Raw genomic sequence first — 16,090 nt, forward strand, 5'->3', positions numbered from 1 at the left:
CTATTTTGAAGGACTTTCAAGTACCAGATTGAAGTACCATTAAAAGACTGCACAGAGAGAAGTGAAATGTACACGTGCACTGGGTTGAAATATGAAAGTTGAATGCTCTGATGAAAGAAGCACAATTAATGTGTGCAGTATCATCACTGCTGTAAACACACAAAGTAATTGAGTTTCTTTTTTTGAATCGCAGTGAAGACTACTCTCCTGAGAATCAACAGCATCTACAGTGCAGACGACATATCCGAAGAAACTTGCTCATCTTGCACAAAAAAAGTAAGTACAGTACAACCTTTATATTGTAACTACTCCTGAAAGAGGCAGCGTGTGACAAATATCCATTTATTGAACAAAGAATAACAGGCAGAACGGCTGACAAATCCCTATGTGTTTGGTACTCAAATAACATACGTAGTCCTTAGAAGGTTAGATTGTGAAAAGAAATTGCTGTAGTAATTTTTTGGCATTTCGGTTATTAATAATGGTTCTCGTCACAAGTAGGTCACTTTGCACTCTCATATGAAGCACATTGTAATAGTATACAAACAGAAAAGTAGCCTTGACAAATCATTGCAGGAGTTCAATGCACGTCGACACACCATGACAAAGAGCTTTACTCATCAGACTCATGCACACATGCACACTGCACACATACATTGGACAACAGACCAAAGTATATATTTTTTTGTCAACAGACACCAAAGAATGCCTACCAAAAAGCAACTCCGTAGAAAGAAACTCAGAAGTGGAGCACATAAAAATAAAGGTGCCCAATGTAAGCATCCACCTGTTGTAGAGTTTGTACAGAATGTTGGTACAAACCAGCTAATGCAGTTGGGTAACAAAATAAAGGAAGTCTCAACTACCGAAACTGTACCTCCTCCATCAAAAAGTGTCACAAAACACAAAAATGTTGTCAAAAAAATGCCGACCAGTACAGCTAACAATGTTCCAAATAATCCTGACAGTGTAAGAAGAACCCATAGTAAAAAAAGTATTTTAGCAAAAATGTTTTGTCACAGAGTCCTTCAGAATCTACTAAGAAGAGGACTGAAATCATCCTCACCTCTTAAAACCTACAGTAGAAAGTTAATCCTACAAGCTCTCGTGGACAGTGCAATCCTTCTCAAAAGGAAGTTGTTCATATTAGTGTTAAATGGGATGAATGCACTAACAAAAGTAAGTACCAAACTACAAAAGAAACTCAGCAATAAACGGAATGTGAACAAAAATAATTTCTTACATGTGTGTGGTGGTGAATGGAGTCACACAACAACCACAGAACCTTATTTTAATGAAGAAGCATACAAACAAAATCAAATAAACACAATTGCCATGCATAGCAGTGGACGAGGGTATGAGAAAATCAAAACTACCATTATGGAACAAGAAACACTGCTTACAAAACTATCGCCCGAAAACTCAGAATTACCTCTCGATTCAGCAGAACCGCACCGTCCAGTATACAAATGGCCGTGCACATCAATGTGTGCCATTCCAGACAAAGCTTTTGTCATGATGCCTGCCCCCGGAAGACCAGACCAGGCCCAGCAGCCCCGGAAGCAGGCATCATGCCACTTGGAGCATGCCCAAAAGCCCCAGTTAGGGGCTGTTTGGGTACAGTCCTGGCGCCAGGCTCATAAAGATAAAGTCAGTCCTGGCGCCATGGGCGCCAGGCTCATTATTGATAACTTACCTGAAGCAGACCATGCTGCATACTCACCTGAGGCAGACCATGCTGCATGACGACTCAAGCCAAATGAGGCTTAGGAGGGACTATTTTACTGAAGGGACTATTTTGTTACTTGGAAGGGGCTGTGGAAGAATACTTACCTGGATCTTCTTCCAAGGCTATTTAAACCACGCCCGGACAGCCACACGTGCTTCGCGTTATTCTGCTTGCTGCAGCGTAACGCTCACCGTGTTTTCAGCAGATCCAGTCTTCAGCCACGCCCGCTTCAGTCCTGGGACTCCTGAAACAAGACGAAAAGAAGGATAAAGGTTAGAACAGGAGTTTTAACTTTAATCCTTACCTGAATCCTGATCCATTTCGCCACAGAGCTGAAAGACAGAAGTCTTTGAAGCATCGCTTCGCATTCCTACGGCGCCGCGCTGAACTCACCTGCTTGGCGGTACTTCAGCATTCCATCACGCTCTCTCCATCTCGCGGCCGCCCTCTGACACCTAAGGAGACAAAGACAGCAAGGTGAGCAAGGGGACTCTCTAAGGCTATACAAGCTACCCCCAAGGACTTACCCGATTTACCACGGGGGTACTCACCTCATCTCGGGTCGGCGCAGTCAACTCTGCTTCATCCCCGTACCCCGGCCCCTAAGGGGAAAACCACAATAGACTTACCTGAATCTTACCAATTGCCATTTGGAAATCTTCGAGTGGATTAATCGGCAACCTGCAAGGAATCGGACAGAGTGAAGATCAGACATTTGAACTCTTATGAACAATTGGACTTTAGAGTCAACACTGGAACTCACCAATTCCTCTACGCCAGTGAAGTAACTGGTCATCAAAGCGCCCCTGCCGTCGACGCAGGATGGAGAGCTCATCCTTCCAAACCATCAGGTGAGACTAAGGAGGGGACATCAAGAGTGATCTGTGGGAAGACAACGGGAGTGGGGAAGGTGGGTTGACACTCAATTCCACGGGTGGTTAATTCCCCTTCTCCTTTGCAGAAGAATATTCCTGCGAGCCAGACAAACTAGGCAGAGCGGGCCAGTCCAGTCAGTCATCTCGGCGCTACACATCACACTGGTGGAAACAACAGCGGCCCAGTTCCGGTCGACGCCCCCGTGGGAACCAGGTGAGCGTAACAGCTTTCAAATCTTTACGTCAGTTCCTCGATCAATATGTAAAAGGTAAAGATAAATGTAAAATGAAAGTGTTGCAAAATATGGATATTTGTCCAGTGCTGAAAGACACAGGACTAAAAGGACATTCATTAGCCTGCATTTCTGGGCCTATTTGCAAAAGTTCCTTCCATGATATCAAAAGAATATCAATACATAATTCCAATGTAAGAAATTTCGTGTATAAAATATACTATGCAAAAAGTCCAGCTGCAGAATTAGGCAATTTAAATACCACTCTTCTGCATGGTACACCCAAATACTTACAAGAAGAAATTTACCGTATTCAGAAAAAGTATTTCCGAACTGAGAGCCACTTACAAAATGCACAGTTTTGGAACATAGTAGCAACAATTCTGCACATACCAATCTTCTATTGCACACATACAGAAAAGATATAGTAAAATTTAAAAAGGTCATCGGCTGAAGTACAAACCATGTGTGTGTGTCTTGCTGCAGAACGTTTTACAAAAGGAACACAAAAAATGTGGACATATCATACAAAATAGAACACAATGAAGACTCTAAATGATATGAATTAGCTTTGTACCTTTTAGCTGAAAACAAATATGAACTAACTGAACGCCTAATATGTTGCAGTTACTGTGCTGCAAAATTAGACAACAACCACTCTGCTTCACGTGCTATTACAAATAATTTGGAATTGTTTCCATTACCAAAAATCCTGCAACAACTCAATTTGTATGAGAGCATAATAATTCAAACAGTTCACCCATTTCAAGCAATTATACGCCTTCCTCCAAAAACAGCAAAATGACCTTCCTCTGAATTGGTGAAAGGCATTTGTGGCAAAGTAGTTTATCTGCCATTAGATCTAACGGAAAATGTACACACTCTAGGAGTGGAACATTCAATAGAGCATTCTTTAATAGTCTTGGTAAATGGGGTACCAACAAAGGACAAAAAAACTTGGCAACAATTAGTGGACTTACACAAAGTTAGGAAAGCCAATATTTAAAAGACAATAATGAGTACTACAAGGAAATAAATATTGATGAACGTTTAAGGGAAACAACTGAAATAATTCAAGAGCCATCAGAAACTGGACAATTTCGAACTTCTGGATCCAGCTACAGTATCCACTCTTTTGGACCATTACACAATTCATCCATTGCAATCCAATGAAAGCGTAGATGATGCACTAGAAACTTACCAAATGCGACAAACCAAAGGGTAATCAATGAGTATTTGGGAAAAGAAAGTATAGAACCATGTGCTTTTCCACTGCTATTTCCTACTGACAAAGGTGGAAGATACGATGATAGACGCACTCAGATTGGGGCATCAGAATACCGCTCATTACGAATGTATTCGCAAGATCCACATTTTGTCTAAATCTGGGAATACATATTCCACCTACTCTATGAAAGTGAATTAGCAACACTATGTTATGGAGTTGCACACATTCTTAAATCTGGAACCCACTTTCAAAATATGTCAGCTATGCAGTTAATACAAAAAGTACAGGAAAAAGATGAGGTTTTACAATCAATATAACAAATTTGTTTGCAAACATGCGTGGTACAAAGGAATACTGGTTCAGACGGCACGGAGACGTGCGTTGCATGATCAGAAACCTTGGACCTCTGACTTGGTTTGTTACGATAAGTTGTGCAGAATATGCATGGGAAGATTTACATGAGTTCCTACGCATAGCAAACAGCAACAAAAACAACATAGATATATTAACACCTGGAGAACTTTGCTCTCTAGATCCAGTTAATGTCTCAAGATATTTCCATCATCGTTTCATTGCCATGCTACACTTTATTTGCAATAAAACTGTTCCACCCCTTGGAGAAGTGCGGCACTTCTTTTGGAGAAAGGAATATCAAGAGAGAGGAGCACCACATATTCACATGCTGTTATGGATCAAAGGTGCACCGAAATATGGGCATGACAGTGATAGCACTGTTTTGCAGTTTATCCAAAAATATGTCACATGTGAAATCCCTTCACAACAGACACATAGTGAGCTGCATGGGCAGATTTTACAATTTCAAAGACACAAATGTGGCAAATATTGTCGCCGCAAATACAAAAACAAAGGTAAATACTACACCAAATGCCGCTTCAGTTTCCCTAGACCAGTTACAGAAACAGGCGAAGTAAACAACTTCATATTGACTAAAGTGTGCGCTGGTGGCTCCAGCTTCCCCACCCAAGCAGCCACGCACTGGAACGCTCTGCCACCTCACCTAAGACTCATTGAGTCCCACCTAGCCTTTCGTAAGGCTATCAAAACAAGACTCTTTGTCTAACTTGAATCTGTATCATCCACTGCATATATGCCTGCCAATCTGTAACAAAGAGCCCTCCTGGCACCTCTCTGTAATCTTAAGTCTGCGTATCCTCTGTAACAGCGCCTCGATGCCTTATGGGCTGCAAGTGCGCTTAACAAATGCAAATAAATAAATAAATATCTTCAGTTCGACATAGTGTTAAAGGTAAATTGCCTAAAAACATGTATTACATAAAAATAAGGGGAAAATCAAAATATATCAATGATTACAATCCAATCATTGCCCTCTTATGGAATGCAAACATAGATGTGCAGTACATTGCAGACAATTCAACAGTTGTTGCACAATATGTTACAGCCTACTTAACAAAAGCAGAAAAAACAGAGCTTCAAGACCTCTGGGATGACCTAGCATCAGACAAAACATTATCACAGAAATTGTACAGCTTAGGCATAAAAATGCTCTCTCAGAGAATGTGGGGCCTATAAAGCAGCAAATCGTTTAACCGGCACTGCTTTGTATGGAAAATCAGACAACATAGTATGGGTCAGTCTTGGTCCTGCAAAATCTAGAAAAAAAAAAGAGTGCTAAAATCATATGAGGACATAGAAACAATTGCCAGAAATGATCCCAACAGCCAAGACATTATAAAAAACAATTTACTGGACACATACTATACCGCATAGCTCAAAACTTTGCATGCAAAAATAATGTAAAACCCGATGAAAGCAAATGTAGATATAGAGTGACCGATTGTGAAGGGAGCTTAGAGAAACTTACCAAATGAAGCTTAATTAATCATGTAAAATTGTCATTAAGAACTCCTCAACAGAAAGAACTATATTACATGTCTCTGTTACAACTTTTCAAACCATGGAGAAAAGAGGAAGACATACTAGATAATTATGACTGCTATGAAGATGCTTTCAAAGCAAATGAAAGCACTATCACCGATGTGAACTTTACGCATTACAAAACAATGTTACACAATGAGCAGCAACAGGAAGAAGAACTTCAGGCCCAACTAGATAAGTACTCTACCAACAGTAGTCAACCTTCTGTAACAGGAAGTCAAGAACCACTAGGACAACCACTAATAGCAAATGAGGCTGAAGTAGCTATGGCAGAAGTAGAAAACACCATGTATCAGTATCAAGAAGATACAGAAGACTTAACTGTACAACAAGCAAAACTTAACAACGATCAGCGCACCATTTTTGAAGACGTAACAAAACAAATTGTGCATGGTGTACAACACGAAAATAAAGAATGTACCTGTCAAAATTACAAACCTATACTGCTGTACGTCAGTGGTGAAGCTGGATCAGGGAAAACATTCTTAATCAAAATCATCAGCAAGTTCATTCAACAACTGACAAACAACAAACTGTCAGCTGTTGTAACGGCCCCCAGAGGTTTAGCTGCCTACAACATAGGCGGTGTGACTTTAGACCGATTACTAATGCTTCCAGTAGAGCATCAAAATAAATTAGACTACTACAAACTTTCTGCAGAAGCTGCAATGGAATTACATAGAGTATTGAAACAAATGAAAATGTTACTAATAGATGAAGTGAGCATGGTCTCCAAACTAATGTTGGCTTTGATTCATCTCAGATTGCAAGAAGTACTTAAAAATAATAACGAACAACTCTTTGCAAATTCAATGAAACAATGTTAAAGAAAGAAATGCAACCAATAATAGAAATTAGCGCCACAGACAAACTAGACGTACATGGTAGGACAGTACCCATGTGTGAGCAAGCCACAACAAGACTAAATAGTTTTGAAAATTCAATCTCCAAAACAGCTGGGTTGGAAAAAATATTGAAATTATCCTTAAATTGTCGAGTAATGCTTAAAAATAACCTTGACGTAGAGCAAGGGCTAGTTAATGGAGCACTGGGCACAGTTATTGGCTTTCAATCATACCCACGTGATAGCAACATTCAGTTTGTAAATATTCGCTTTGATAAAGTTTCAGAAGTGAAAAGGATAGGGCGCTCAATTACTCGATTCCTTCACTTCAAAAACATGTATGTACGTAGAGAGCAATTTTCTCTAGCTCTTGCAAATGCAGTTACCATTCATAAATCCCAAGGTCTTACCCTAGAGAAAGCATTGATAGATATGGGAAACAGTGTTTAAGGAAGGCATGAGCTATGTAGCATTATCATGCTTACGTACACTTGACGGTCTATTGCTAATAAACTTTGATTCAAGTAAAGTCAAAGCTGATATTCCTTGCATTCTAGAATACAATAGATTGCGTTCACTGTACACCCCTCATCTGAAACAATACCCTGTTCCAGATAAAGTGAAACGTGGTAAAAGAAAAGTAAATGAAACAGAAATGCAACAGAATTCAACAGCAAATTCCGCAAAGAAATGAAAAGAAGGTACAATTTCATCAATTGCCGCAAACATAGAACAACCTATTAGGGAATGTAAACCAGGGACGTTGGCAAAGAAGCAACAGAAAAACCGAAAAATGCACTCAGATACAGAACTTGCTGGACCATTCAAATTTGCAAATGAAAGTGGGGTAAATTGCTATGCAAATGTAGCAATGAATATTCTAGTTCAATTGCCACCAATTGTTAACAATATTTACCTGCACGGTACAGACCAATTGTGTTTGCAAATGTTAGTGCTGCATAGAAATGCAACAAGCAATCCTGACAACACATACAGTGTTCAAGGAGTAAGGCAACAATTGGACGACTGTGCTGGAATGGTGATACTCACTATGACCTCACAAGAAGATCCACAAGAATTTCTAACGTACATACTATTAGTATTGGAAAACAAAAAAATACCTGTAAATGAAATCTTCCAAATTTCGTACATGTGGAAACATACATGCACTCTCTGTAGCAAAGTGATACAGGAAGAAATCCCAAATGAGTGATTTGTGTACATTTCCGTACCAAATTGTGAGAGCATTCCATTTCAGCAACTTGTACAAAATGCAAACCATGGCAGATTATGTAGTATTTGCAATTCAGACAATCGCTTCACCTTACTAATACAATCACATAGTGCCTACATAATACTTATGCTTCTACGTTATAATGCAGATGGCACCAAAAACAACTGCAAACTAACTGGATTCACACACGGTCAAGTGTCACTTGGAAAGAAAACCTTTACAACAGAAGGAATAATCTACCATGCAGGAGCTACAACCAAACAACCAATGCAGGTCACTACACTGCATACATTAAAAAGAAGTCTGGATGGTTTGAATGTAATGATAGCACCATTACTCTAAAGCAGAGATTGCCAGCTAACCTAACAAATGTGTATTTAATGTTCTTAAAGCCAAAATTTACGAAATAATGTGTACTTCAAGATTGTCAACAAATTATGTGAAAGACTACAAACAGTTAGAATACAATTTGAAACAGCAACTTAACCATAACTACACGGCCACGGTCCAATTGAAAGGAGGAAAAGGGGAACCGCACTCCCGCCGGCCCAATGTGGACTCCACAATACGGACAAAAAAGAAAAACACTGTGTAATGAATACAGATGTTTTTTAATGATAAACAATGTAGAAAATGTAACACAATTGAGAAAGAGCAGCAACACATAGACAGAGGCAGGACGCCGTGGTGCACGACCTGCAACACAACGCGTTTAACGCTACACTGAGCGCTTGATCACAAATATACACACACACTCACATATCATTTTTAGAATTAACTTTATTGCTTTAATGAATTGAATTGTATTGGTAGCAGACAGAAATGTGGTAGGCAAAAGGGGTGCTTTCGGGTCTTTTACTTGGAAACGTCCCATCACGTCACCAATTGTCTAAACACTCATGTATAAGAAAAGAGCTGCTAACAAAAGAAATATTTTAAAGTAGGGATTGTGAGGCCCGTCATAGGGTACCTTTTGGCATATGTGTTGTCCTGCTCATGACAGCTATGAAAGTCATCCCCTGCCTCCTCAATAATGGCCCAAATGGGAATGTGGTGGCTGCAGCCATTAAACTAAACTGCTTCCCATTAGCAGAACTTTGGTCAAAACAAAGATAAGTGTGAAAACTGTCTCCCAGGGTGCCAAAGAATGTGCCCTCAGGACACTTTCTCCCAGCCACAGGGACCTCCTGATGAGGTGGCAGCAGCAGGGAAAAACGTTACTGAACTGCACCAACATGTTCCATTTCCTGTACTGTGGAGCCCTGTGCACCCCTCTGCTGGATCGCTACTGTTGTGGGGCTTATTTTATACATCGAGGAGAGTACCAGAGGAAGGTGTAAAACCAGGAATGAAGCAGTGTATGCCTTGCTGTACCGCTCCAGGATATTTTACAAAGATTTTGCAGGTGGAGTGGGCGATGAAATAGAGTTCCTCCCTCTCTCCACACGAAAACCTCTTCATTTTACGCCAGCAAGGGATGTTGACAATTGTCTGAAATGAATTGATTCCTACGTAATCCATGGATATTTAGCAAATGCTTACAACTGGTGAATTCTAGAGGAATCCATTGCAAATATCATATGTCAAGTACTATTTGGAAGCAGTATTCCTATTGTCTAAGAAAACAGAGTAAAATGAAAGAATAAAGGCGATTTCACCTATCTTCTCTCACAACTCTTGTTTTGATGCAGGGCACACAGCAGCATGTAAGTGCTAACGTTGGTGGTCCTCTACATGCAATTACCACAGTTTACAAAAAAAGGCTCTGTGTTCTCTTCTCGTCCCTTCTCTGAACAGACGTGTATGCAAATATTGTTCTCTGAGTAATTAATATGCAAACATTTATAGGGAGAGCTCTATTTGCATAGGCAAGGTCCCAATAATATTGCAGAGAATATCAACTTCCTACTTACAAAATGAACACACAGACCAAAGTAGCTGTGACACTAATGACTTAACGTTATGGCATCACAGGTTCAAGCAGCAAGTGGGGACATGTCTAGTAGCCCCCTTGTTGGTTAAGTGAAGCGACTGAACAAAATGTTAGATTTTTTAGAGAGACTGTGAAACGCTGCTTGCTCAATTTCCACATTTGCATCTCCACAAAGTGGGCCCCGTGTCACATATGACACCTTAAGCTAGTGGTTGTCAAACTTTTTATGCCAAGGCCCCCCTGAGCAAAAAATACATTGTTCGGGACCCCCCTGCCCCACCCCTTTGTGTTGGCGTTATTTTTATTTTATAGAGATGGTTGCAGAATGCATGGTGCCATAATTTTGAAGTGATATGTTGTTGGGGAGACATTCCAAGACAGTAGGACAATCACTTCCAATCCAAACATAGAAACCGTGCAAGTAAACACAAGAGTTTTAGATAAACCTGTTCCTGTTCCTGTTCTGGAAATCAATATGAAAAGCACAAGTACTCCTGCTTAGTTTGTCCATATAAAAGTTTTGAAGTAACTCCAAAGAGCACATTGTAGCTGAATATTCAGGGGGGAAAAAGCAATGAAAACAAAAAATCAGTAGGCACTGGCAGGTTCCATTTCTGGCCACACACAACCTTATCACCTTGATCCATTGCCCAGGCGAAAATACCCCACTGCCCCCCCTCTATAGACTAATCAGTGATCCGTTAACTTTGAGATAGGACAGTGCAGCGATTAAACACATGGCAGACTACTGGAGCTAGAAAGATTGTCGGTGACAGGAAATGAGGTCGCGTCTTAAGGCCCTATTCCAGCGGGAACGCATGACAGCATTTCCTTCCCTGCTCCATCTGCGGCACAGTGTAGTGCTGGCCTGCTCACTGGCAAATACAGCAGCCTCCAAATGCGAGAACTATCCCAGACCGCATCAAAGGGCTCCCTACTCATATTCTTGGGGGGGAGGGGAAGAGATTTACCAGTGAACCAACAAGGAGTGTAAATCCCATGTCCACATAAATAAGAATAGAGGAGTTCCCCATACATTTCAAGACGGACATAACCACACTTGAACGCCCGGCTACTTGTGCCAGCAACACGTCAGTCATTTCATTGAATGCCATACTTTCAAGAACTCTCCGCGCTGGATGTTACTTATATTATGCCGAGACCTCAAACGAGCAAAACACCAATAAATTACGCTTTACATATTACTTTACATATTACATGTATTTAATGATAGTGCACAAGTTAAAAGGAAACCCTGCACAAATTGTAAACCCCTACCAACCGCTAAAATCAATGACAGCTGTGTACCATTAAGAATCCTGTCCCAAAAAGCAGATCTCAGACATCAGTTATCCCCTACATAGGCCCTAGATCAGGAGCATGTTACTGTCACAATGAATCCAGGTTTGGATCACATGGCATCCCTTTGGAAGTAACCCTGCCTTTTACTATGGCCGGGTAGGATAGCTCAGCGGGTTGAGCGCTCGCTACTGCGATCTGAGCATGGTCGCAGGTTCAAATCCTGGCAAGGCCAACTCAGCCTTTTATCCTTCTGAGGTTGAAAAAGTAGTACCAATTTCTGTTGGGTGATATTGTATGTTAATGTCTGCTCTGTAAAGCGCGTTGGATTAAGGCACTATATAAATATCACATCATTACTAGGATGCCACATTAACACAAGGCTAGTATGCACACTGGCGCGTCGTTATAACCTGCTGAACATGTCAAATGCCTTAAGCTCCTGTATTCACTAGTTTCTCAAATAGCAAAGGTGACACACGTTCGGGTTAAAAACAACACAAAAAACGCATAACTTGCTGTCTTTCTATTGTTCGCCAGATATACGTGTACACACATGTTCTAATTACTCGGAAGGTAAAACATTTTTTTAAAAAACACATGCCTGAAACCATATTCCAATACAACAATCCACATCACATTTTCACAACATTTCACAACTTGTGCATAGGCGCGCTATAAATGTCATGTCATATCATTTACAGGAACATTGCATAAAAGCCTTCCTGTACCGTATCTTCACCAAGCACTCAAATGTGGCATGTGTGCACAAATAAATGATTACAAAGAAACGCACGCGACTGCCCAATACTGAAAGCTATTTTCTGTGCACGACTCCCACCCCGTGTCGAATGAATTACAAGCTGTGTGCAAGTGTTACTTAAAATGTTTCGGGTTGTGCAACAATAGCAACAGGCGGTCTCTTCAGTGTTACGCGTTCATTCTTTACGCACAGGACCTTCAGTCCCCTTACACTTTAGGAAAACAGTGGCCACGGGATGTTTAAAGTGCCTGTAGCGCGCGCATTGCAAATCTCAACGGTGTGTTGTGTTGAACACCGCTGCCATTGCATACATAACCCATTTTCGACTTCGGAAAAAACTACACTCCAAAAGTGTAAATTCTGCACTGTTCTGGCAGCACACTCGTGCGCCCCAAAAGTTAAGTTGTCCAACACAATGGGTTCTCAAGATCACTTAGTATTTTATTTACTGTACATCAGCAATCACGTGTGAATCCTTCACTTAACAGGACCCTGGGGAACTGCAAGCAGAGCACTTTCCCAATATAAATATTATGTTGCAAATAATCACAAACACACACTCCGTTTACTGTCCCTCTGCTACTTATTAATGAGGCGGCGTATAAGGAGAGTGAAGCGGAGCTAAAAATGCCATGCGAAAACCACAGGCATCGCCTCGAGTGTCTTTTTAACAGCGGTTTTCTCAAAATCACTACAGTGGTGAAAGTGAAGGAAAAAAAATAATCTCGCTCTGTGCGGATGTTCACGAATGTGATTTACCTCAGCACTTAGCAAAGTTACTTTAAAGCCAACACAGATGAAAGTTTAGAAACAGCGCATCTGTGCCCGTCAAGCCTGTGAAAGAAAGTACTTCCCCGTGCGAGTAAAGAAAGTGCAATCGCTGACATGTGCATTTTAGGAGCTGACGTGGTGCCAGGCACAGGGAATCTAGCAGAAAGGGAAAGCCAGAGCGGCAGGTGTGTACTCCCCATCTGTCCCACGTGCACAATGTTTCGCCGGGCTACAAGCTCCCCCATAGACTCTGGGCACACCCTGCGTCTACATGTCCAGCCGAACAGGCAGCGGACATGTGGGACTGACAGTTATTATCCTTCTGTCACCGGGAAAATGCTGCACGCATGCTTCAGCGACAGCGACTAGGAGAGGCAGTAAATCAGCGCCCTGCTGGAATGAGCTTTCCACCTGGTCCCCTTCACACCCACTGTCAGCAGAGGAGAAACTAAGGGCAACAGGCGCCTGACAGGTCTGTCAAATCCGGTTAAAGCTCCAGCGAGCAGGACTTCCCACCCCCTCATCTCTCAATGCTTTCCTTTCCACCTCTCTCTCTCTCTCTCTCCCTCTCTGACACGCGCTGGGGCTGCTGGGCAAGGACGGGAAAGCCAGATTTCATCTTTTCTCTGAAATTGGGTACTCACGAATTCCATGTTGTGCAGCTTTAACAACTCTTTTTTACAGCTCTGCTCTGCAGCTGCTTTTTTGAGCTTCTGCAGCACCAAATACCACAAACAGGAAGAACCCGTACTGACTAGCTTTTTTTTTTTCCTCTTCATTTAGCAGCGCCCTTGTCATGTGACACGTTCCGTAATGGCTTCAAGTAAACACTACTTCAAAGAGAGCTCGTTTTTTCTGTGCTGCTTGTTCTGCTTAGCTGATAACCAGGGCACCGCATTCATTCTACTGTGGGCTGCCGTCGGATACATTTGATACCATTTGGGGTTACTCAGAGTCCTGTTTTGTATAGCATGAAACGAGGACAAAATAGTTAGTAATACATCATTGAAAGGGAGGAAGATACACGTTTCATTTGTCAATACAATTTCAAATTCTGGCAATCTTGTTTGACATTTCAGAAATATAGCAGGTGTTACATTATTATTTATTTCATGTTTTCCAACTGGATTCTGCTTTCCTTATATGGCTTGTTAATGTGGACATTGAAAGGATAACTGAAATGCTAAAGTGTAGCAATCTGTTAACACTATGACAGCTCACCTTGCATGGGCGTATGCCTGACTTCCAATGACAGGGATGAAGCGAATTTCCCCATTCCCAATGTTGCCAGGCTTGTGAATCAGACTATGGGAATGCCCAGGCGATGAAGTTAATTTTCCTTACTCTTGAGTCCTCCTCCTCTTCGTAATTCAGAACTAAATCATAGCTCTCAACCATTTGTCTCACAAAGGCGGGTGAAGTCACCCGATTTTGTTTTTGGCGGGTGAGACGCCCACTGGAATGAATGGGCGTGCAGGAGGCTTGGCGGGTGAGTCAGCCCTTTGCAAGGCGGGTGACACCCGCCAAAAGCGGGTGAGTTGAGAGCTATGACTAAATGAAGTATATTTGTGTAGCTGACGCGTATTTAGGTATCTCTGGGCTATTCGGGAGGATAGCTCAGGAGCTACGCGTTCGCCTCGAAAGCAAGACGACACGGAGCAACACAGGTTCGATCCCCGGTCGGTGCTTAGAAACCTCTGGGTATTAAGCGCATTATAAATAACCTATCATATCATATTGTTTCCCTTTAAGTAGCACAGAGAGAGTGTTCTTTAACCTCCTTACTCTTACTGCCCGAGGAGGCCTCATTTTCCTTTATTTGACTTGTTGATCCAAAGGCAAGCGCTTCCTTGAATCAGCCCAATGACACTTCCTCAAGGGTGGGGTGATTATGAATGCGACAAGTAAGCGGAGAAACATGAGTAATGACGATTGACATATATAATCCAAGCATTACCCCTCTTCCCCCTTTTATCTCCCCTTGAAACCTAGTGGGGATACCAAAGCTACTCCATCAAACATCTTTCAAGCAGAAGACATGATGCAAACGTCAAAGATTGCAATAAACTTGTAAATCATACTTATCCAAGGAACACGAGGGAGAAGGGTACATTATGGTTCAGGGGCAGACAGCACTCACTCATGGGTTTTATATGCTTATGATGGGCAATGAAGGTCTGTGCAGAGGCCCATATAGAAGACCTCCATATCTCTGCCATGGGGATGACCATAGATTCAGTCCAGTATAGGCGTCCATTTCCCTAGTAGCTAGGGGTCTGCAACCTGTGCCTCACCAGATGTTTTTAACTGATCCCTCCCCATTGAGTATGCTGTTTGGGGTTTTTGGGTTGTAGTCCAAAACACATGGAGAACGATGGGTTGCAGATCCCTACCCTATTCTATTTGCCTTGCACAAAAGGAGGCAAAGGTACCTAAAAGCATACATAGGCCAATACAACAGCAGATTTCACCCATATGTAGTGTTGGGACTCAGGGACAAGCTCATGAACAGATGCTCTAAAATAGACAAAAAGGAATCATACTTTCCGAAACTCAAGACCCTTTTTAAATAAAACAGAACAGCCATGCGTGCATTTAGTAAGTGCATCAGCGACTGTTCCACAGAAGAGGGAGATGTAACAGAGGAAGTTCGACAAATCCCCTGATTGACATGATACTGGAGAGATGGTTTACGACAACAGAATAGGTGGTGCTAGTTAGTCACACTTGTCCCCTTAAATTGTTTGACTTGAAATAAATATGGTATACAATTATGAGTGTTCTTTTCTTATTGTGGTCGACTCTTAAGAAGAAAAAGCCAACACGTGTTTCGACATTAAGTCTTTCTCAAGGCAGTAATCATTGGATGAATAGCCCCGTGTGCCTCAGCGAGATCGTTGGTTGTTACAGTATTCAGAGTTCCCTTAATTGGCAAATACATTATCTTAAGTGTTTGTACTTTCTGTACGTGTTTCTATTGCTTGCTCAGATCAGTGATGATATATAATCCTTCAATGGATGATGTGCCCGATTAGGGAGACCCCTGTGGAGGAACGGCTTTGGGCAACAATTAGGGACCAGTCCTCAGGATTATTATGTCCAGCAGTGCCTAATACAAAGAGGAGACATGCCCAAGGGCTTTAATCTTTAATTTCCCCAGCTGATGGAAAGATGCCATCACCACAAAAAATGTAAGTTTCCAAGAAATCAAATGGAGTCGGATTTCCATAAAGATCTAAAATGCAGGATATTGAAGGCATTCGA

General features: G+C 41.6%; 1 protein-coding gene across 4 annotated transcripts in view; it reads right to left on the reverse strand.

The window, feature by feature from the left end:
* The window catches only part of DIAPH2 (diaphanous related formin 2), a 5,141,990-nt gene extending 5,128,385 nt beyond the window's left edge, over positions 1-13,605 (reverse strand). For all 4 annotated transcript variants that reach the window (XM_069612994.1, XM_069612992.1, XM_069612991.1 and 1 more), the window contains exon 1: positions 13,471-13,605. In XM_069612994.1, coding sequence (XP_069469095.1) covers positions 13,471-13,605 — 135 coding nt within the window. The remainder of the gene's footprint in view (positions 1-13,470) is intronic.
* Positions 13,606-16,090: the final 2,485 nt, after the last annotated feature.

Source organism: Ambystoma mexicanum, chromosome 5p, assembly GCF_040938575.1.
Source record: "Ambystoma mexicanum isolate Mex_15411 chromosome 5p, UKY_AmexF1_1, whole genome shotgun sequence".
Taxonomy (NCBI): domain Eukaryota; kingdom Metazoa; phylum Chordata; class Amphibia; order Caudata; family Ambystomatidae; genus Ambystoma; species Ambystoma mexicanum.